This window comes from Microcaecilia unicolor, chromosome 1 (assembly GCF_901765095.1).
Source record: "Microcaecilia unicolor chromosome 1, aMicUni1.1, whole genome shotgun sequence".
NCBI classification, from domain to species: domain Eukaryota; kingdom Metazoa; phylum Chordata; class Amphibia; order Gymnophiona; family Siphonopidae; genus Microcaecilia; species Microcaecilia unicolor.
The window spans coordinates 250339569-250360959 of record NC_044031.1 but is presented as its reverse complement, the minus strand read 5'-3'; the positions used below and the strand labels follow the sequence as shown (position 1 = coordinate 250360959).

At 44.5% G+C, this 21391-nt stretch overlaps 1 protein-coding gene across 1 annotated transcript in view; it reads left to right on the top strand.

The window, feature by feature from the left end:
- The window catches only part of TRANK1 (tetratricopeptide repeat and ankyrin repeat containing 1), a 222299-nt gene that overhangs the window by 27272 nt on the left and 173636 nt on the right, over window positions 1-21391 (top strand). The window contains exon 2 of the mRNA XM_030205498.1: window positions 7636-7770. Within this exon, the coding sequence (XP_030061358.1) occupies window positions 7637-7770 (134 nt within the window). The 5' untranslated portion in view covers window position 7636. The remainder of the gene's footprint in view (window positions 1-7635; window positions 7771-21391) is intronic.

The following is a 21391-nucleotide window of genomic DNA, read 5'->3' as shown; positions in this document are numbered from 1 at the left end:
AAACAACAGTCTGGCCGACAGGCTGAGCACAGTCATGCAACCGCACGAGTGGTCGCTCCATTCCAGAGTGGTACGCAAGATCTTCCGAGAGTGGGGCACTCCCTCGGTGGACCTTTTCGCCTCTCAGACCAACCACAAGCTGCCTCTGTTCTGTTCCAGACTACAGGCGCACGGCAGACTGGCGTCGGATGCCTTTCTTCTCCATTGGGGGAACGGTCTCCTGTATGCTTATCCTCCCATACCTTTGGTGGGGAAGATCTTGCTGAAGCTCAAGCAAGACCATGGCACCATGATTCTGATCACGCCTTTTTGGCCCCGTCAGATCTGGTTCCCTCTACTTCTGGAGTTGTCCTCCGAAGAACCGTGGAGATTGGAGTGTTTTCCGACTCTCATTTCGCAGAACGATGGAGTGCTTCTGCACCCCAACCTTCAGTCTCTGGTTCTCACGGCCTGGATGTTGAGGGCGTAGATTTTGCTTCGTTGGGTTTGTCTGAGGGTGTCTCCCGTGTCTTGCTTGCCTCTTGAAAGGATTCCACTAAAAAGAGTTACTTTTTCAAGTGGAGGAGGTTTGTCGTTTGGTGTGAGAGCAAGGCCATAGAACCTTGTTCTTGTCCTGCACAGAACCTGCTTGAATACCTTCTGCACTTATCAGAGTCTGGTCTCAAGACCAACTCAGTAAGGAATCACCTTAGTGCGATTAGTGCTTACCATTATCGTGTAGAGCGTAAAGCCATCTCTGGAGAGCCTTTAGTCGTTCGATTCATGAGAGGCTTGCTTTTGTCAAGGCCCCCTGTCAAGCCTCCTGCAGTGTCATGGGATCTCAACGTCGTCCTCACCCAGCTGATGAAGCCTCCTTTTGAGCCACTGAATTCTTGCCATCTGAAGTACTTGACCTGGAAGGTCATTTTCTTGGTGGCAGTTACTTCAGCTCGTAGAGTCAGTGAGCTGCAGGCCCTGGTAGCTCATGCTCCTTATACGAAATTTCATCATAACAGAGTAGTACTCCGCACTCACCCTAAGTTCCTACCAAAGGTGGTGTCGGAGTTCCATCTTAACCAGTCAATTGTCTTGCCAACATTCTTTCCCAGACCGCATACCCACCCTGCTGAACGTCAGTTGCACAGATTGGACTGCAAGCGAGCATTGGCCTTCTATCTGGAGCGGACACAGCCCCACAGACAGTCCACCCAATTGTTTATTTCTTTCAACCCCAATAGGAAGGGGGTCGCTGTCGGGAAATGCACCATTTCCAATTGGCTAGCAGATTGCATTTCCTTCACTTACGCCCAGGCTGGGCTGGCTCTTGAGGGTCATGTCACGGCTCATAGTGTTAGAGCCATGGCAGCGTCAGTGGCCCACTTGAAGTCAGCCACTATTGAAGAGATTTGCAAGGCTGCGACGTGGTCATCTGTCCACACATTCACATCACATTACTGCCTCCAGCAGGATACCCGACGCGACAGTCGGTTCGGGCAGTCGGTGCTGCAGAATCTGTTTGGGGTTTGAATCCAACTCCACCCTCCAGGACCCGATTTATTCTGTTCAGGCTTCAATCTCAGTTAGTTGTTCTTCGTAGGTCAATTTCTGTTATGCCCTCGCCGTTGCGAGGTTCAATTGACCTGGGTTCTTGTTTTGAGTGAGCCTGAGAGCTAGGGATACCCCAGTCATGAGAACAAGCAGCCTGCTTGTCCTTGGAGAAAGCGAATGATACATACCTGTAGCAGGTGTTCTCCGAGGACAGCAGGCTGATTGTTCTCCCCTACCCTCCCTCCTCCCCTTTGGAGTTGCGTTTTACTCATTCCTTTGCTTGTCATTCAACTGAGCGGGAACGGTCGCGCACGGGCGGGAAGACGGCCGCGCATGCGCGGTGGGCGTGCCCAGCATGCGGGACCGCCCGTGAAGTTGAAGTTTTTCTTCCGGTTGGTGGGGGCTGTCGTGGATGTCAACCCAGTCGTGAGAACAATCAGCCTGCTGTCCTCGGGGAACACCTGCTACAGGTATGTATCATTTGCTGTGTGTGCACATGGCAATATTTCTGTGGCATGGTAGTAAAAGGGCCCCAAAGTAATTGAAAAAAAAAAAAATCCAGCTTGTATAGAAAGCCAATGCAGTTTTATTTAAAAAAAGAAAAAAAGATGTGCTATAAAATTTACATGCTTTAAAAATAAGTTTAGCTGCAGTATTCTATAATAATTGCAATTTATAATTTCTTTAGGATGGACCTAAGAGAAGAACATTGCAATAATCAAAATGAAGCATTATTAGCGTTTGAACAAAGGGCCTTGTTTACTAAGATGTGCTAGTGTTTTTAGCGGGTGCCTGTGTAGGCGCCCATAGGAATATTGTGGGTGCCTACACAGCGTGCGCTAATGGTTAGCACGTGCTAAAAACAATAGTGCACCTACAGGGTGGCTTAGTAAACAGGGCCAAAAGAGTCTAAACATAGGGTGGGGATTCTAGTAGGCTCCTTGACCTGGGCTGTGAGACTGGTCTATCTTCCCTTCTCTCCTCCCACCTGTATCTGGCTTAGGGTGGTAAACATAGGTACTTTTGTCTTTAAAGTTAAGGGCTAGTTCAGCATTCGACTTGCAAGCAGGCAGCCAGAACAATTCTGTAGCTGAATACTGCAATTTAGGCGTCTTGATACAGTGAATTTGAGTGCTAATTCTACAATGGCATCTGGGCGCCCAGATCCCATTGGTAGAGTACAAGTGTAAATTAGCGTCACCATGCGCACATTTAGGAGCACTCATGGGATGTCAATAGCAGGTATAAATTGGCATGCCTAAATGGGGCACCTATGCTCACAGCTTGCAGTATTCTATAAGTAGTGCGTGGAAGTGGGAGACGCCCATGTTCTGTCTTTGTGTAGCCCCCTTGCAATGACGTGCAAAGTCAGTTGCGCACCCAAAAGAGTAGCCATACTGGGTCAGACCAGTGGTCCATCTAGCCGAGTATCCTGTTTTCAGTAGTGGCCAAGTCAGGTTACAAGTACCTGGCAAGATCCCAAAAAAGTTCAATACATTTTATGCTACTTATCCCAGAAATAAGCAGTAGATTTTCTCCAAGTCCATCTTAATAATGGCTTATGGACTTTTCTTTTAGGAAGCTGCCAAAACTTTTTTTTTAAACCCGCTAAGCTAACTGCTTTTACTATATTCTTTGTTAACGAATTCAAGAGTTTAATTACATGATCAGTGAAGAAATGTTTTCTCGGATTTGATTTAAATTTACTACTTTTGTAACTTCATTGCATGCTCCCTAGTCCTAGTATTTTTGGAAAGAGTAAACAACCGATTTTTCACAATCCTCTTGCGATTTAACGACTTTGCATAACTTTGTGTCATCAGCAAATTTAATTACCTAACTAGTTACTTGCATCTCTAGGTCGTTTATAATCTCTGGCGTTTACGGATGATATCCTGTAAATCCTGTTGCAGCCTCAACAAGCTTTATCGCAGTTGCTGTCAGTTTTGGATGAAATTATCTTTTTCTCTGGGTTCCGGCTAAATGTACTCAAGTCTACGGCACTTCCTATTCCGCTCTCTCTTAAGGAACAATGGGGGGATGGCTTTCCACTTCAGTTGGCCTCCGACAAGCTCAAATACTTAGGGATCTATCTTGCTTCAGACCCCGTGCAGCTATACTCCGTAAACTTAGTCCTCTCCGCACCTGCACTCAGCACGACAAAATGAGAAAAATGGTGAAAAAAAGACTGAAAGGAGCAGCTCGCAGAGTAAAAAACTTGCATCAGGCGTGGATGCTGTTTAAAAACACCATCCTGGAGGTTCAGGACAAATATATTCCACGTATTAGAAAAAAGGGAAAAAAGACTAAACGTCAGCCGGCGTGGCTAAACAGTAAGATAAAGGAAATCATTAGAGCCAAAAAACAATCCTTCAGAAAGTGGAGAAGAGAACCAACTGAAAGTAACAGGATAGATCATAAGGAATGCCAAGCCAAATGCAAAGCGGAGATAAGGAGGGCAAAAAAGGACTTTGAGAAGAAATTAGCGTTGGAAGCAAAAATACATAGTAAAAATTTTTTTAGATACATTAAAAGCAGGAAACCGGCCAAAGAGTCGGTTGGGCCGCTGGACGAAAATGGTGTTAAAGGGGCGATCAAGGAGGACAAAGCCGTAGCGGAGAAATTAAATGAATTCTTTGATTCGGTCTTCACCGAGGAGGATTTGGGGGGGACACCTGTGCCGGAAAGAATATTTGAAGCGGGGGAGTCGGAGAAACTAAACAAATTCTCTGTAACCTTGGAGGATGTAATGGGTCAGTTCAGCAAGCTGAAGAGTAGTAAATCACCGGGACCTGATGGTATTCATCCCAGAGTATTAATAGAACTAAAAAATGAACTTGCAGAGCTACTGTTAGAAATATGCAATCTGTCCCTAAAATCGAGTGTAATACCGGAAGACTGGAGGGTAGCCAATGTTACTCCGATTTTTAAGAAGGGTTCCAGAGGAGATCCGGGAAATTATAGACCGGTGAGTCTGACGTCGGTGCCGGGCAAGATGGTGGAGGCTATTATTAAGAATAAAATTGCAGAGCATATACAAAAACATGGACTGATGAGACAAAGTCAGCACGGATTTAGTGAAGGGAAGTCTTGCCTCACCAATCTAATGCATTTTTTTGAGGGGGTAAGCAAACATGTGGACAATGGGGAGCCGGTTGATATTGTATATCTGGATTTTCAGAAGGCGTTTGACAAAGTGCCGCACGAAAGACTCCTGAAGAAATTGCAGAGTCATGGAATCGGAGGTAGGGTATTATTATGGATTAAGAACTGGTTGAAAGATAGGAAGCAGAGAGTAGGATTGCGTGGCCAGTATTCTCAGTGGAGGAGGGTAGTTAGTGGGGTCCCGCAGGGGTCTGTGCTGGGTCCGTTGCTTTTTAATGTATTTATAAATGACCTAGAGATGGGAATAACTAGTGAGGTAATTAAATTCGCCGATGACACAAAATTATTCAGGGTCGTCAAGTCGCAGGAGGAATGTGAACGATTACAGGAGGACCTTGCGAGACTGGGAGAATGGGCGTGCAAGTGGCAGATGAAGTTCAATGTTGACAAGTGCAAAGTGATGCATGTGGGTAAGAGGAACCCGAATTATAGCTACGTCTTGCAAGGTTCCACGTTAGGAGTTACGGATCAAGAAAGGGATCTGGGTGTCGTCGTCGATGATACGCTGAAACCTTCTGCTCAGTGTGCTGCTGCGGCTAGGAAAGCGAATAGAATGTTGGGTGTTATTAGGAAGGGTATGGAGTCCAGGTGTGCGGATGTTATAATGCCGTTGTATCGCTCCATGGTGCGACCGCACCTGGAGTATTGTGTTCAGTACTGGTCTCCGTATCTCAAAAAAGATATAGTAGAATTGGAAAAGGTACAGCGAAGGGCGACGAAAATGATAGTGGGGATGGGACGACTTTCCTATGAAGAGAGGCTGAGAAGGCTAGGGCTTTTCAGCTTGGAGAAGAGACGGCTGAGGGGAGATATGATAGAAGTGTATAAAATAATGAGTGGAATGGATCGGGTGGATGTGAAGCGACTGTTCACGCTATCCAAAAATACTAGGACTAGAGGGCATGAGTTGAAGCTACAGTGTGGTAAATTTAAAACGAATCGGAGAAAATTTTTCTTCACCCAACGGTGTAATTAGACTCTGGAATTCGTTGCCGGAGAACGTGGTACGGGCGGTTAGCTTGACGGAGTTTAAAAAGGGGTTAGATAGATTCCTAAAGGACAAGTCCATAGACCGCTATTAAATGGACTTGGAAAAATTCCGCATTTTTAGGTATAACTTGTCTGGAATGTTTTTACGTTTGGGGAGCGTGCCAGGTGCCCTTGACCTGGATTGGCCACTGTCGGTGACAGGATGCTGGGCTAGATGGACCTTTGGTCTTTCCCAGTATGGCACTACTTATGTACTTATGTACCCTAAAAAACTGGAGAGCAATGCCACTCTCATTCTCGGGGAGAGTGGCTCTTTATAATATGATTCTAGTCCCAAAATGGATTTACATGTTACAGGTCTTGCCCCTTTACTTGCAACATGGAGACAATTTTTTTCTGTGGGAAGTTGTCTTCTTTTCTTTGGCAGGGCAAGCGGGCCCGGTGTCCTTTGTCCTGGCTCAGATTATCCCACACCCGGGGAGACTTGGGACTGCTAGATGTTCTCTTTCGCATGTTGCAAGTGTCTCTTCACAGATTGGTTTTGGGGTACATTTTTCTTGTCATGCATCAATACTGAATTAGCTCTTATTAGGCCTCGTCATTTTGGGTACTGGTTTCAGGCATCACTTGGCAGGCTCTGCGCTTCTCCTCATTTTGTATTTTTGTTTGCACCTCTGCAAAGCTTGGCATTGGCTCTGTAGATTGCATGGGTTGGCCAAAGAGGTGTCCCCCCTGCTGCTCATCACATAAAATGTGGATTTTCTGGCGGGGAGCTCCTCCCTGATTTTCCAGCGGTGGGTGGCTCAGGGGACCCAATACTTGCATCATATTTTGACTGATTCTGGTACTTTGAAACCCATGTAGGATTTTCACAGGGGAGCTCCAATCCATCAGGAACAGTTTGCCTGCTTGCAATTACAGGGAATCCTTGACTAATGAAGTGTGGGATTTCTTTAATACCATTCTGGGCTTGGTCGCCTGTCGATGCCTGTCAAATATTACCATGGACATCTGAGTGACCAATTGGTTGAACCTGACTATGAATCACTTGCACAGAAATGGTCAGTGGATCTCTGTGCTCCGGTGTGGGCAGTCTAGATTAAGACTTGCCTGGCGCAGGTGTACACACTAGTGGAAAGCACCACTCTTCGAGATTGTACGTCTCCCCAAATAAAACTTCTTTTCATGTGACTCTAAGATCAGATGATCACTGCCTGAAGTGTGGGCAGGAGGCTGAACACCTGGGACACATGCCCCTTAATCCAAGAGTTTTGGACTCGGTTGACCCGGCATGTCTCCCAGTTATGGAGGATCCATTGGGCGCGCCATCCCCCGCTCAACCTTTTTACATTTTTTGCCAACGAGGATCCTGCCTGGCTGGTTCTTGTTCCTTTTTGCGGTGCTCCATATCGATGGTGAAAAAGAATTTGAGTCTTTGGCTCCAGCTGGAGTTGCACTCTTTCTCTGCCCGTCATCTATGATCTTACTTAGTGCCTTGGAACGCAACAGCATTCCAGTCCTTGCTACTCCAGTGGGGAATATATTTTTGGGTGCCTGGTCTCTCTTCTGCCTGAAGAAGCAGGTTCAAATTGATTAAGGAGTGATTTGCACTGTGGGAGGGGGGATCGGATGGGAGGTTGGGTAGATGGGGGGTTATATGGAGTTGGGACTCTTTGTATCCTCACCTGGGGCATTTTGTGTTTGTACTTCTGGTTTGTATTAAAAAGTAATAAACATGATTGGAAAAAAAATGCACATAGGACAAATCACTTCTTTTTCCTCCTGCTTTAGGGATCACCTAGCAATGAACAAACCGCTACCTCCTTTATCTTTTGTAGCAATGTGACAGTCTCTTATGAATGATAAATCACATTTTAATATTGGCAGAGTTCAGAAGTTTTATTTAATGAAAATTCTGTTTTTAAAGGAAACAAAAACAATTTTTCCCCCCAGAATGGATCCGATCGCTTATGCCGAGTTCCTGAAGACATCTGGGAACCAGGATTTTAAAAATGGCAGCTATGCTTTGGCACTCCGGAAGTATGAACAAGCCATTGCCATTCTGACACAGCTTCACCATTTGAAAAGGTAATCGTTAACATTTTCTCTCGCACTCTTATTTCCTAGTTTCATACAAAGTTCTGCATTAAGGTGTACAGACAAAATGCCTGTGGCTGGTCTCCCATACGGATAAAATAATGAGCTATTTAAATTGTCCCTATGCGGGGTTATCACGCAACTTTTGTTATCGGTTGGAAGGGGGGGTTATGGGAGTTGTATAGGGGGCAGAGAGAAGTGTTATCATATAGTTGAGGTGAGACTCACCATGTTCAACCTTTGAGGGTATGGTTGTCAATTTGTTCTATATGGACCCCAATGTCTGATTGCTTTGTTGATATATCAATAAAATTGTTGAACCGTAAATTTTCTGTCCCTTATCTTTTCCGTGGGGGAGTTGTGTGTTGGTTGTCTGTGTATGTTTAGAAAAGCGTTTCAAAGATTTTGGGCCAGGTCTAAGTTCAGAGCAAGATGAGGGTGTAAAAAAACAAAAGGGGAAAAAGTAACTTGGGGGTCCTTTTGACTAAGTGGTGACAAACACTAACGCATGATTCCCACATGTCAAAATGCACTATCGTGGGGTGTGCTTGGGAGCCATGCAGTAGTTTAGGCATGTGCGCACACTTCCACGGTGTGTTTGGAGAGCGGAGAGAAGGTGTGCTCAGCGCTATTCAGTTAGCACAGCTACAGTGCCATATGCTAACTGATTAGCGCATGGTTAGCTTGTGAGCCTTTTCCACCTACTAATTATGTGTCGATAAGGGCTCACGTGTTAATGTGGAAATTAGCGCATGGCCATTAATAGGAAAAATGGAGATTTAACCATTCAGTGCACAGGGAAACCCACGTGCTAATCATACCACAGGCCACTTTTTAGGGCAGCTTAGTAAAAGGGCCTCTTGGTGTGCCTGGTTTAGAACTAATCATCTTTTCAATGTCTTTTCTCCAAGTGTGCCAAAACTAGTATACAACAGCAGTATTGTGTATATTTATATAATCAATAATACAGTGGTGGAAATAAGTATTTGATCCCTTGCTGATTTTGTAAGTTTGCCCACTGACAAAGACATGAGCAGCCCATAATTGAAGGGTAGGTTATTGGTAACAGTGAGAGATAGCACATCACAAATTAAATCCGGAAAATCACATTGTGGAAAGTATATGAATTTATTTGCATTCTGCAGAGGGAAATAAGTATTTAATCCCTCTGGCAAACAAGACCTAATACTTGGTGGCAAAACCCTTGTTGGCAAGCACAGCGGTCAGACGTCTTCTGTAGTTGATGATGAGGTTTGCACACATGTCAGGAGGAATTTTGGTCCACTCCTCTTTGCAGATCATCTCTAAATCATTAAGAGTTCTGGGCTGTCGCTTGGCAACTCGCAGCTTCAGCTCCCTCCATAAGTTTTCAATGGGATTAAGGTCTGGTGACTGGCTAGGCCACTCCATGACCCTAATGTGCTTCTTCCTGAGCCACTCCTTTGTTGCCTTGGCTGTATGTTTTGGGTCATTGTCGTGCTGGAAGACCCAGCCACGACCCATTTTTAAGGCCCTGGCGGAGGGAAGGAGGTTGTCACTCAGTCATTTTGTACTTCTTCCATTTTCTTACTATGGCACCAACAGTTGTCTCCTTCTCGCCCAGCGTCTTACTGATGGTTTTGTAGCCCATTCCAGCCTTGTGCAGGTGTATGATCTTGTCCCTGACATCCTTAGACAGCTCCTTGCTCTTGGCCATTTTGTAGAGGTTAGAGTCTGACTGATTCACTGAGTCTGTGGACAGGTGTCTTTCATACAGGTGACCATTGCCGACAGCTGTCTGTCATGCAGGTAACGAGTTGATTTGGAGCATCTACCTGGTCTGTAGGGGCCAGATCTCTTACTGGTTGGTGGGGGATCAAATACTTATTTCCCTCTGCAGAATGCAAATAAATTCATATACTTTCCACAATGTGATTTTCCGGATTTAATTTGTGATGTGCTATCTCTCACTGTTACCAATAACCTACCCTTCAATTATGGGCTGCTCATGTCTTTGTCAGTGGGCAAACTTACAAAATCAGCAAGGGATCAAATACTTATTTCCACCACTGTATATCACATGTGGTTCACCTGAGAAACTAAACTATCTCCTCTCCCTTCCCTCCCCCACCCCCAAAAAAGACAACCCAACACAGAATTAGCATAATATAAAAAAATTAAGGATACAGATATTTGAATACAACACCAAATAACTTGATGCCATAAAAATAACCTAACTTTTATGCTCCTAAATCACTAAGGAGCTCATTTTCAAAAGAGAAAAATGTTTAAAAAGTGGCGTAAAGTGGCATTTGGACATTTTCCTTGCCAAAACATTCAAATTGCTATTTTCGAAACCCATTTTCTAAACGTTTTTTTTTTTTTAATGCTGTTCATCCACAGTGTGATCAAATCACAAGGGGGGGTGTTGAGGGCGGGATGATGGTGTTCCAAAACTTGCACATTTTTCTGCCATAATGGAACAAAACAAAAACGTCCAGACTTAAAACTAAGTTGTTTTGAGCTAGACTTGTTTTAATAATGACTTTAAGCCACAAAAAAGTGTCCTACTAGATGACAACCAGAGGAATAAAGGAATGACCCCTCCCACCCCCCAAAGATGTAAATGAAATGGTATATACGAGCCTCTATGACAACCTCAGATGTTATAGCCAGCCCTATTAGAGCAGTAAGCAGGTTCCTAGAGTAGCCTAGTGGTTGGTTCAGTGTACTGTGGAGAAGGGACCCATGCCCATAATCCGCTCTTAACAGTTAAACTTGTGGTGGAAAGTATCAACCTCCCAAAACCCACCAAAAACTTCCTGTACCTGCATATATAAGTGACACCTGCAGCCATAACATCTATTGTGGTGTATAGTTGGGTACATTAAGTTGTTTTTCTTTTTTTTTTTTTTTTGGGGGGGGGGGGGTGATTGGAGGGCTCGCCATTCAATATGAGGAGGTAAAGGGAGGAGATGTGTGCCAGGGAACTTTTTATGTGAAGTCCACTGCGGTGCCCCCTAGGGTGCCGCACTGCCCTGCCGGGATGTCTGTGTGGCCTGTCTACTAAGAATGCTGGCTCCTTCTAAATCCCAAAGGCTTGATTTTGTGTATTTTTCATTTGTATTTTTTTCCCAAAAATGGTCTAATGGTCTAGAAAGATATGTCTAGGAAATGGCCATTTTTTTAAAACAAAGATAAACGTTTTGTTGTTTCAAAAATTGCTATATTCACCACTTGAATTTTTAATGTTTTGAGCAAAAGGTTACAAATCATATTTAAACATCATATTGAAAATGCCCCTCCACAGAGCTGATTTTCAGTGCACTTAGAAGTCTATAGGTAACTATGGGGCTCATTTTCAAAGCACTTAGACTTACAAAAGTTCCATAGGTTTCTATGAGGCTCATTTTTGAAAGAGATGGATGTCTATCTTCTGACAAAAATCGGCACTTGGACGTCCAACTCTCAGAGACGTCCAAATTGGTATAATCTAAACCCGATTTTGGATGTCTCTAGCGGAAGTCCGTCGCAAGGACGTCCAAATCTGAGAGGGATGTATCTGAGGCGTGGTGAAGGCGGGACTTGGGCGTTCCTAAGACTTGGACGTCTTTAAGCCATAATGGAAAAAAACAGAGACGTCCAAGACTAAAACTTTGGAAGTTTTCACCCAGACCTGTTTTTATTACGAATAAGGCACAAAAAGTGCCCGAAATGACCACCGGAGGGAATTGGGGATGACCTCCCGTTACTCCCCCAGTGGTCACCAACCCCTCTCCCACCCTCAAAAAAAAATCATTAAAAATATTGCGTGCCACCCTCAGGTGTCATGATCAGGTGCATGACAGCGCATGCAGGCCCCTGGAGCAGTTTTAGTGGGTGCAGTGCACTTCAGACAGGTGGACCCAGGCCCATACCCCCCCCCCCCACACCTGTTACATTTGTGGAGGAAACAGTGAGCCCTCCAAAACCCACCAGAAACCCTCTGTACCTACATATAGGTGCCCCCCTTCACCCTTAAGGGCTATGGTAGTGGTGTACAGTTGGGGGTAGTGTGTTTTGGGGGCTCAGCACACAAGGTAAGGGAGCTATGTACCTGGGAGCATTTTATGAAGTCCACTGCAGTGCCCCCTAGGGTGCCCCATTGCTGTCCTGGCATGTCAGGGGGACCAGTGTACTACAAATGCTGGCTCCTCCCATGTCCAAATTGCTTGTATTTGGACGTTTTAGATGTCTTTGGTTTCGAAAATCACCGAAAATCAAAGATACCTAAATCCAAGGACATCCTTGGTATTTTCGAAACGAAAGATGGACATCCATCTTTTTTCAAAAATAATCTTTTTCCCCGCCTCCGAATTTAGACGTTTTACAAAGACGTCCAAATTCCAACGTAGATGTTTCTTTTGAAAATGCCCCTCCACATCTATATATATATAAAACTCACCCTCAACGTTCTATTGGCTTCTGACGTCACTGAAGCCAAGGTTCGTATGTTCGAAGCTCTGAAGCCTCGAAAAATCACAGTCTCTGGGCCCCGCCTTCGCGTCAAATGTTATGACGTTGAGGGCGGAGGCGGAGCAATGCACCAACATCGACGACAGGTGGGGGGGGGGGCCACAGGAAAGCCTTGCTAGCGCCCATTTCATTGGCTCCAGAAACGGGCCTTTTTTTACTAGTCTTTCTATTTAAAATGCACCTCCAATGTTCTATGAAGCCTCCACAACTCTGAATGTTCCACATGCATGGTGGTGAAACCCGAAATTCACCCATGCCTGTTTGCCCCGCCCACGCGTCAAACGTCATGACGTCACGGGCGGAGCCATCACACTCCACAAATCAGATCGCCGAGCCGTTACTAACCGACACAACGTCACGTAAGACGCATCGTGGATGAATGAAAACCAGCACAACAAACCATTGCTACGCGACGTACAACGTCACCTAAGACGCATTGCGGACCAACACAGCTATGAAGGAACCAGAGAAGGGCAGAGTCCTGGAGACTAAAGGCGGAGAGAATGGACTCCCCCACCCCTTCCTATAATCAAGGAAACCATCGCAAGCAGATACTTCAAAGACCCGATTGAGAGGAATGGTTGCTGGGCGGGGGGGGGGGGGGGGGACGACGACGACCAGGGGAGAGAGCAGAAACCCAGCCATATCAAACACCCCCCTCCCCTGGCCTGAGACACATCGACCCCCAACGCCAACATCAACACCCTCACCACCCCCCTCCCACTGGAAACTCTGAGCGGCTGCTGCTGGCCCCTCCCCCATACCAGCAAAAGTGCACAGTTTCAGTCCTTCACAACGCCCCGCCCCCCGAGGTCACAGACACTCACTCCTCCACCCCCCCTCCAGGGCCGGAGCTACAAGAGGCTAGCGGAGGGGCGCAACTACGGAGGAAACCAGAGAAGAGCAGAGTCCAGGAGACTAAAGAAAAGTTGTTTCAAACAGCATTCCTTAGTGAATAACAGCACAAAAATTGAGAGTTAAGAAGGCCAAAGTCAAATTTGAGCCGCGCAAAGGATTTAAGGGCTTCATTGGTAATAAGTTGAAAAAACCCCCAAAGTGTTACATTTCTGCAAAGCCTGTTGTTCCTATATTATTCCATATTAGGACATCTTCTAAGGCATTTGTGAGTTTACCACGAGACTACTCCTTCAAACTTAGACACCCCCAAAGCTACGTGTGAAGTAGCATCAGTGAGACTGGATCATGGGGAGTGATTGGCGGCGGTGGGGGGGAGGGGGGCACTTCAGAACTTCTTATTTATGGTGGACCTGTATCATGTTACATGTACTGATCCCGTGCTATCTGGCATAGCATATAACACAGAGCCTGTGGTGCATTAACTGTGACTCACATACGCACTTGCACACCCTCATTCTCACACACACACTCTCTCTCTCACAGATACACTCCCACCCAGACTCACTCTCTCTCTGTGTCACATACACACACTTGCACACTCACTCTCACACACACTGACACAAACACAGTCACACCCACTCTGTCACACACACACACACACTTGCACATTCACTCTCTCACACACAGTCTCTCTCACAGACACTCTCTGTAACATACATACTCAGCGGAAAACCTTGCTAGCGCCCGTTTCATTTGAGCCAGAAACGGACCTTTTTCACTAGTAACTTTATAAGTTTAAGATCTTGGAAAATATGCCTCTATGTAACTTTGTCTTAAGTGATTTGAAAATACGTTTCTATATATCACGTTACCTATCCTAGTTCCTAAAGTCAGAGGATTGAGCTTCTTCAGTTTGCCCCATCTGTGGTGACCTGCCCCTGCAACAGGCTGCAAGTTATTGATTTAAGTTCTTGCACCCTCTAGAACGGAAGAAGTTCTGAAGAAAAAGCAAAAAACTATACAAGCAAAATATTTTGCAGAAAGTGTTAAGACTCATTTAAAAAATGTAGCACCTTTGGGTAAATGTGCCACAGTGCTTTTTGAAAAACCTTTAACATATTTTTTCCCTTACAGAATTTCCTCTTTGTCCAAAAGTTGTAGGAAGTGTGTTTTGGGGGTTTTTTTTTTTGTTGCCTGAAATGCTTAATTTTCTCAAATGTGTATGTTGTTTTTTTTTTTGTTTGTTTGTTTCCCATTGCTTATGTAGTGGCCTACTAGACAGCTACATATCTCAGGGCTACAAGCCTTGTTTGTCACCACCTTCAGCAGTGGGTAATTGTATTTGAGGATAGTTTAAAGGCTCCAGTTTTATGAAAGGGGAGACTGTTCTTTGCTTTTTATGGCTCCTGAGGAGTGTGGTGGGAAAAAGAGACTTGCTTTATGGATGCTGTGTGCAGTAACCAATGTTTCGTACTCTTCTCTCCTTCACTCATCAGACATACAGTCCAGTGCAGATTTTGTCTGTGTGGTATTCTTTTCTGACTGGTTAAAATTATCGTAAATACTCTTAGCTTCAGAGACATTCAGAAATACAAACATTGTAGACACTGAGCCACTTCCTCCTTTTCTTTCACGTCAGAATCTTTTGGCTCAGGACTGTTCTTTATTCCACTTGCTTATGACGGGAACTCCAGGAATCTGCAAAAGACGTCAAAACAATTCTCTCACTTTCTGAAGGTTCTTTGCTTATTTTGAGTCCCCTCATAGTTTAAATCTCCTAACACTTCTCCTTTCGTTCAGTTAGGAACTTCCTCTCTGGCCTGTAAATCACCACAAATTGGAGTTAAAACAAATTGGAGAAAGTTTTTCTTTACTCAGCGTGTGGTTAGACTCTGGAACTCATTGCCGGAGAAGGTAGTGACGGCAGCTGGCCTTGCTGAGTTTATATATTCAATCATTTTTATTGATGTTCAACTTTCCAAACAATCATAACATTTCCGTTTTATCTTCCATTAAGTTATCACTGCCTTGCTGAGTTTAAAGGGGGTCTGGACAGATTCCTGAAGGAAAAGTCCATTGATCGTTATTAAATGTTGGGTTTTTGCCTGGTTCTTGGGGCCTGTATTGGCCGCTGTCGGAGACAGAGTGCTGGGCTTGATGGACCTTTGGTCTTTTCCCAGCATGGCAGTACTTATGTACTTATGCACAACCTGGGACGACGTCTCTGTAGGAACTCCAACCTCAGATGAAGGAACATGCTTTGTCCTCTACCACAGCAAATTCCGACCATCATGGGTGATAGGATTCAGAAACCTCTTCTACTTTACTTTTTTTTAAGGTGAAAAGGAAGCAAAAGATCAAACCCCTACTACTTGTTCTTTTTTTTGTTCTAGGTCAGGATCCAGCTTCCTCAGGAGTTCTGTACTTCATGTTGGCAATTTGGCAGAAGAGATGTAAAAACAAGTCTTTCTTTCTAAAGAACTCCTGCCGTAATTAGTGGCACTGCTACAGTATAACAGTATTTCTATTACGTAGCTTCCCACTATTCTAGAACCTTTGGGATAGTTGTGTCCACTAACCAGCAGATGGAAACTGAGTTGAGACATATCTCCATATCTTTCTCTTGGCATCCAGTCCAGCTCCTCAGTATTTTTCCGTTTCTAACAGGTGAATGGCCATACTTTTCAACCTCTGATTCTGAGTGCTTTGCTCCTGGTCCAGTTGGTCAACTGGTCCCCAGTTGAGCTTTGCAGGTTGCTTGAGTCTGCAGAATCATTTCTGGAGGTCTTCAGATTCTTGTCTCTGGTGCCATGTGGATTTACTTCTTCCCACCTGTCCCCTGTTTCCTGTGGAACTCTTCTTGTCCAGCACAGCAACCTGAAAAAAAAAAGGGGGGGGGGAGGGGCGAGAGAGAAGGAAAGAGGTTTGTTAGAGAGCGTGGGACACATTTTTCAGCCCTGAGCCTTTCTCATCTGTGTTAATACTTGTGAAGACTGTGAGCTTGGGAGGGGTGGGGGGGGGGGGGGGGGGAGCAGCTGGCAGTGGTAAGTCCAACTAAAGTTTGACTAAAAAACTGCTTGGTGGGCTGGGCTGCAAGTACTACTTGGTACAGGGAAAGGATACTGACTCGCTGCTTTGGACACGTTGTGCTGCGCTTCTGACAGTTGGGGTGAATGGCGACTCCCGCGGAGGCAGTTTAAGCAGTGTTCCCTCTGTGGGACCCGCTGGCCGGCATTGGGACTTTGCAGTGCATGGAAGCTGGGAATCCCTCAGTATGCAGAGGAAATAGTCAGTGGCGGCACATCTTCGGATTTGGTGCAACGTCTGAATTCGCCAGAGTCTTCTGGCTCTCTGGTAGGGCGCATGCGCAGTTTGATGAAGCAGAGCGTGAGAATGGGTGCCATTTTATCGGCGCCGACTCGCAGTGAGCAGCAGACTCTGATCACGCGCATAGCACAGCTGCCATTTTACAACCTCGGGGCCCAACAGGTTCAATAATATTATCATTTGAGCAATCTTCAAAGACTCTGACATCACTTTAAATTGAACCGTATGATTAAACAGATTTAACAATGAGAGCCCCAATCTTTTACTGCAAGGTTGTATGGAATTCAGCTTGGAACCTATCCGGACCTGGAGCCTTTTGGAACGCGCTCTGTTGTATAGCCAGAGAAAGTTCTCCATCTGAAATAGAAGTATTAAGTAATGATCTATCCAGTGTGTTGTCAACAGGGGACATGTATAGAGTCTCATAATATTGCCTGAAAATTGCATTAATTCCTACTCTTTGTCCTCTTGTGTCTTCTAATTGTGAAAGTTTTGAGTGGCCTTGCTTGTTTTAACTAATTGGGCTAGTAGCTTGCCACTTTTACTGCCATGTAAAAATAAGTTGGTATTTGTAATAGGTCAGAGATTTGGTGGCTCTCTGATGATTTAGTTCATTCAGTTCTGCCTGTTCTGTTTGTGAGATTCGTTTGAATTTTGTCCAAATATAATCCTGTCTTTTCTCACTTGCTTTTTCTTCATTTCTCATTTTCTATTTTTGGGATGCGTACGCTATGATTTTGTCTCTGTGTACAGCTTTAGCTGTATTCCAGTAGAGTAATGGCTGATTAACATGATTTCTGTTGTAGAACTCAAATCCTGTCACCCCCCCCCCCACCTTACTTCTCTTGTAAAAAGATTCAAAAACTTTGGTTCCAGTAGAGGTTCAGTGGAAATTTGCAATGAAATCTATCTGGCTTTAGATACCCTAATTCCAACTCAGTCCATACCCACTTACATACAGTGGTGGAAATAAGTATTTGATCCCTTGCTGATTTTGTAAGTTTGCCCACTGACAAAGACATGAGCAGCCTATAATTGAAGGGTAGGTTATTGGTAACAGTGAGAGATAGCACATCACAAATTAAATCCGGAAAATCACATTGTGGAAAGTATATGAATTTATTTGCATTCTGCAGAGGGAAATAAGTATTTGATCCCCCACCAACCAGTAAGAGATCTGGCCCCTACAGACCAGGTAGATGCTCCAAATCAACTCGTTACCTGCATGACAGACAGCTGTCGGCAATGGTCACCTGTATGAAAGACACCTGTCCACAAACTCAGTGAATCAGTCAGACTCTAACCTCTACAAAATGGCCAAGAGCAAGGAGCTGTCTAAGGATGTCAGGGACAAGATCATACACCTGCACAAGGCTGGAATGGGCTACAAAACCATCAGTAAGACGCTGGGCGAGAAGGAGACAACTGTTGGTGCCATAGTAAGAAAATGGAAGAAGTACAAAATGACTGTCAATTGACAAAGATCTGGGGCTCCACGCAAAATCTCACCTCGTGGGGTATCCTTGATCATGAGGAAGGTTAGAAATCAGCCTACAACTACAAGGGGGGAACTTGTCAATGATCTCAAGGCAGCTGGGACCACTGTCACCACGAAAACCATTGGTAACACATTACGACATAATGGATTGCAATCCTGCAGTGCCCGCAAGGTCCCCCTGCTCCGGAAGGCACATTTGACGGCCCGTCTGAAGTTTGCCAGTGAACACCTGGATGATGCCGAGAGTGATTGGGAGAAGGTGCTGTGGTCAGATGAGACAAAAATTGAGCTCTTTGGCATGAACTCAACTCGCCGTGTTTGGAGGAAGAGAAATGCTGCCTATGACCCAAAGAACACCGTCCCCACTGTCAAGCATGGAGGTGGAAATGTTATGTTTTGGGGGTGTTTCTCTGCTAAGGGCACAGGACTACTTCACCGCATCAATGGGAGAATGGATGGGGCCATGTACCGTACAATTCTGAGTGACAACCTCCTTCCCTCCGCCAGGGCCTTAAAAATGGGTCGTGGCTGGGTCTTCCAGCACGACAATGACCCAAAACATACAGCCAAGGCAACAAAGGAGTGGCTCAGGAAGAAGCACATTAGGGTCATGGAGTGGCCTAGCCAGTCACCAGACCTTAATCCCATTGAAAACTTATGGAGGGAGCTGAAGCTGCGAGTTGCCAAGCGACAGCCCAGAACTCTTAATGATTTAGAGATGATCTGCAAAGAGGAGTGGACCAAAATTCCTCCTGACATGTGTGCAAACCTCATCATCAACTACAGAAGACGTCTGACCGCTGTGCTTGCCAACAAGGGTTTTGCCACCAAGTATTAGGTCTTGTTTGCCAGAGGGATTAAATATTTATTTCCCTCTGCAGAATGCAAATAAATTCATATACTTTCCACAATGTGATTTTCCGGATTTAATTTGTGATGTGCTATCTCTCACTGTTACCAATAACCTACCCTTCAATTATGGGCTGCTCATGTCTTTGTCAGTGGGCAAACTTACAAAATCAGCAAGGGATCAAATACTTATTTCCACCACTGTAGATATCATCCGCCAGTACACCAGAGCGTCCGTTTTCTCTGTTCAAGGGCCTTACCTTTTGTAATTAATTTGCCTCAACACCTTCGCTTACAAACTTTTCTCACTCAATTCAAGGTTGATCTTAAAACCTTTCTTTTTTTAGTGATGCATTTTGCTAATTCCATATTATTTGCAGGCAAGGTCCTCGATGACTCCTAGCACAAGACAGGCAAGCTCCTCTTCTGTTTATCCCCCATCTTTTTCTAGCGCTAATGGAGTTCTACCACCTCGTCCCTGCTGCTATCTGTTTTAAGTGGATTCTTTCTTTGTACCCCCCTTTTTTTTTTTTACATAGATTGTAAGACACCTAGATGGCTTGTCCGTAAGGTGGGATAGTAAAAACTAATAAAACTTGATAAGAGCATGGGCAAAAACTCTTCCATAAGGACCAATTTCAGTTGAAGACACTTTAGAAAATATAACTGATTCTAAATTGTGTTGAGTGGGCATGAGATAATCAAGTAAAGTCACAGTCGCCCATGTGTAAGATTCTCCATGTATCTATCAAATCCAAAATATTGCAGAACAGTGATAGACTTCTGGTGTAATTTTAAGCTTGTCTTCAGGTTTAGGATTGGATTTATCCATAGTAGGATCATAAGCTGTGTTAGTCTCCCCCAATAATATTATTACAATTTAAATAAAGATGCACGGTATCCATCAATTTTCTTAAAGAAAATTACTGTTGTAAAAATTAGAAGAATAGATGTTATATAAAACCAAGGATTGGCATTCTAGGGACACCTTAACAAAATCCAAAGCCAAGTCGAAGACATCTCATTCGTTCTCCAACCCGCCCCCTGATGCCCCAACCCAAGCTCAAGAGCAGGAGGGGGCATCCTCTTAGAGGTTTGTTGCAACTCCCTTGGGGCCTAATTCACTAAGACAATTTATTTTCTTATTCTTTCCAACGGAAAAGAAAGCTGAGTAAATTAGGCTCTTAATGAACAGCTGCACTGTGCGGCCAGAAGTCAGCAGTCCCCCTTGCTCAAGTGCACAGTCAGCAGCATGCCAGGGCCCTCTTAACAGCAGTGCCAGAGATGATTTATTACTTTGACTTAGTTATCAGCTATAGCACAAGGTTTCCAGCAGTTCCTCTTCTCCTCCCCCCCCCCCATCACCCATCTCATCCCCATCCTTCATTCTTTTATCCATCGTACCCTGTCCACTCTCTCATTCTCCCCTCAATACTCAATCCTCCTATTTATCCCTCTAATTTCATGTGTCCTTGTCAGTCTCATCTTTCTTTGTCCCCTCTCCTCCTATTCTCTTTTCATCTAAATGCGTTGTGATTTTTTTTTTTTTTGCTTTTCCAATTTTTCCAGCTTATTTTTCTCCCATTTTTAATTGATTTTTATGCTCAGGTTTTTCCATTTCTCATTCTCTTCATGTTATTTTTTTTTGTTCATGTTCTCTTTCTTTCTCCTACCTTTTTCTGTCCTTCTCTTGACCCAAAGCACCAGGCCAGGGAGTTTTTCTATACCAGTTCATCACCTTACCTTGCTTTGCCTCACCAGTTGGCTGTTCAGGATCTCCGTAGTGCAGCATGGCCCAACCTGCAGAAAAGTAATAATGGACTGCTGGTGGGGGGAGGGGGTGGCTGTCTTGGTTCTAGATCTGATGGCTTTGTGCAGCAATGCAAAGGTTCTTCAGCAGAAGAAGAGTTAGGTTCTGAAGGAATTGAAGCCCTTCTCTATCGTTGGGTGGAGACAGAATTGATCTACATCTTCCCTCCTTGGCTCATGATAGGGTGAGTGCTCCACAAAATTCTCTTTCATCTGGGGTGGGTGATTTTGGTAGGTCCGGATTGGCTGCACAGGAATGTTCTCTCTAAGCAGAGCACATGAGCGATTGCTCATAGTTTTTAGGAGTGTCGCTCATAGATTTTATATGGTTTCTCACAGAATTTTTTTTTTTTGAAATTTAAAGAAGTCTTTATTAAACAATTAGAGACATTATAAAAAACCAAGACTGTAACAGATGCAGCAAAATACAAATTTGATAGCAAACAGCAACAAAATTCCCAAGAGGGAACAAGTCCCAAAAGCATATATTATTACACAACCAAGAAACTTCCATAATTGATAACAATTTTAAGAAAACAAAAACTCAACCCACTCAAAGGAAAAAAAAAACAACCCATCAAATTACCCCTTAAACTTCAGCAGACTGTAATCAAAAAGAACAATGTGAAATAAAAGGTTACCAAACCACCTCCCACTGAGAGTTTTTTTCCCCTAATAGCTCTCAGCCATTCCATTTCACAAATATACCACAACTTATTTAACCACTTAATCAAAGAAGGAACCTGAGGGGACTTCCAAGAAGCAGCTAGTGTGACT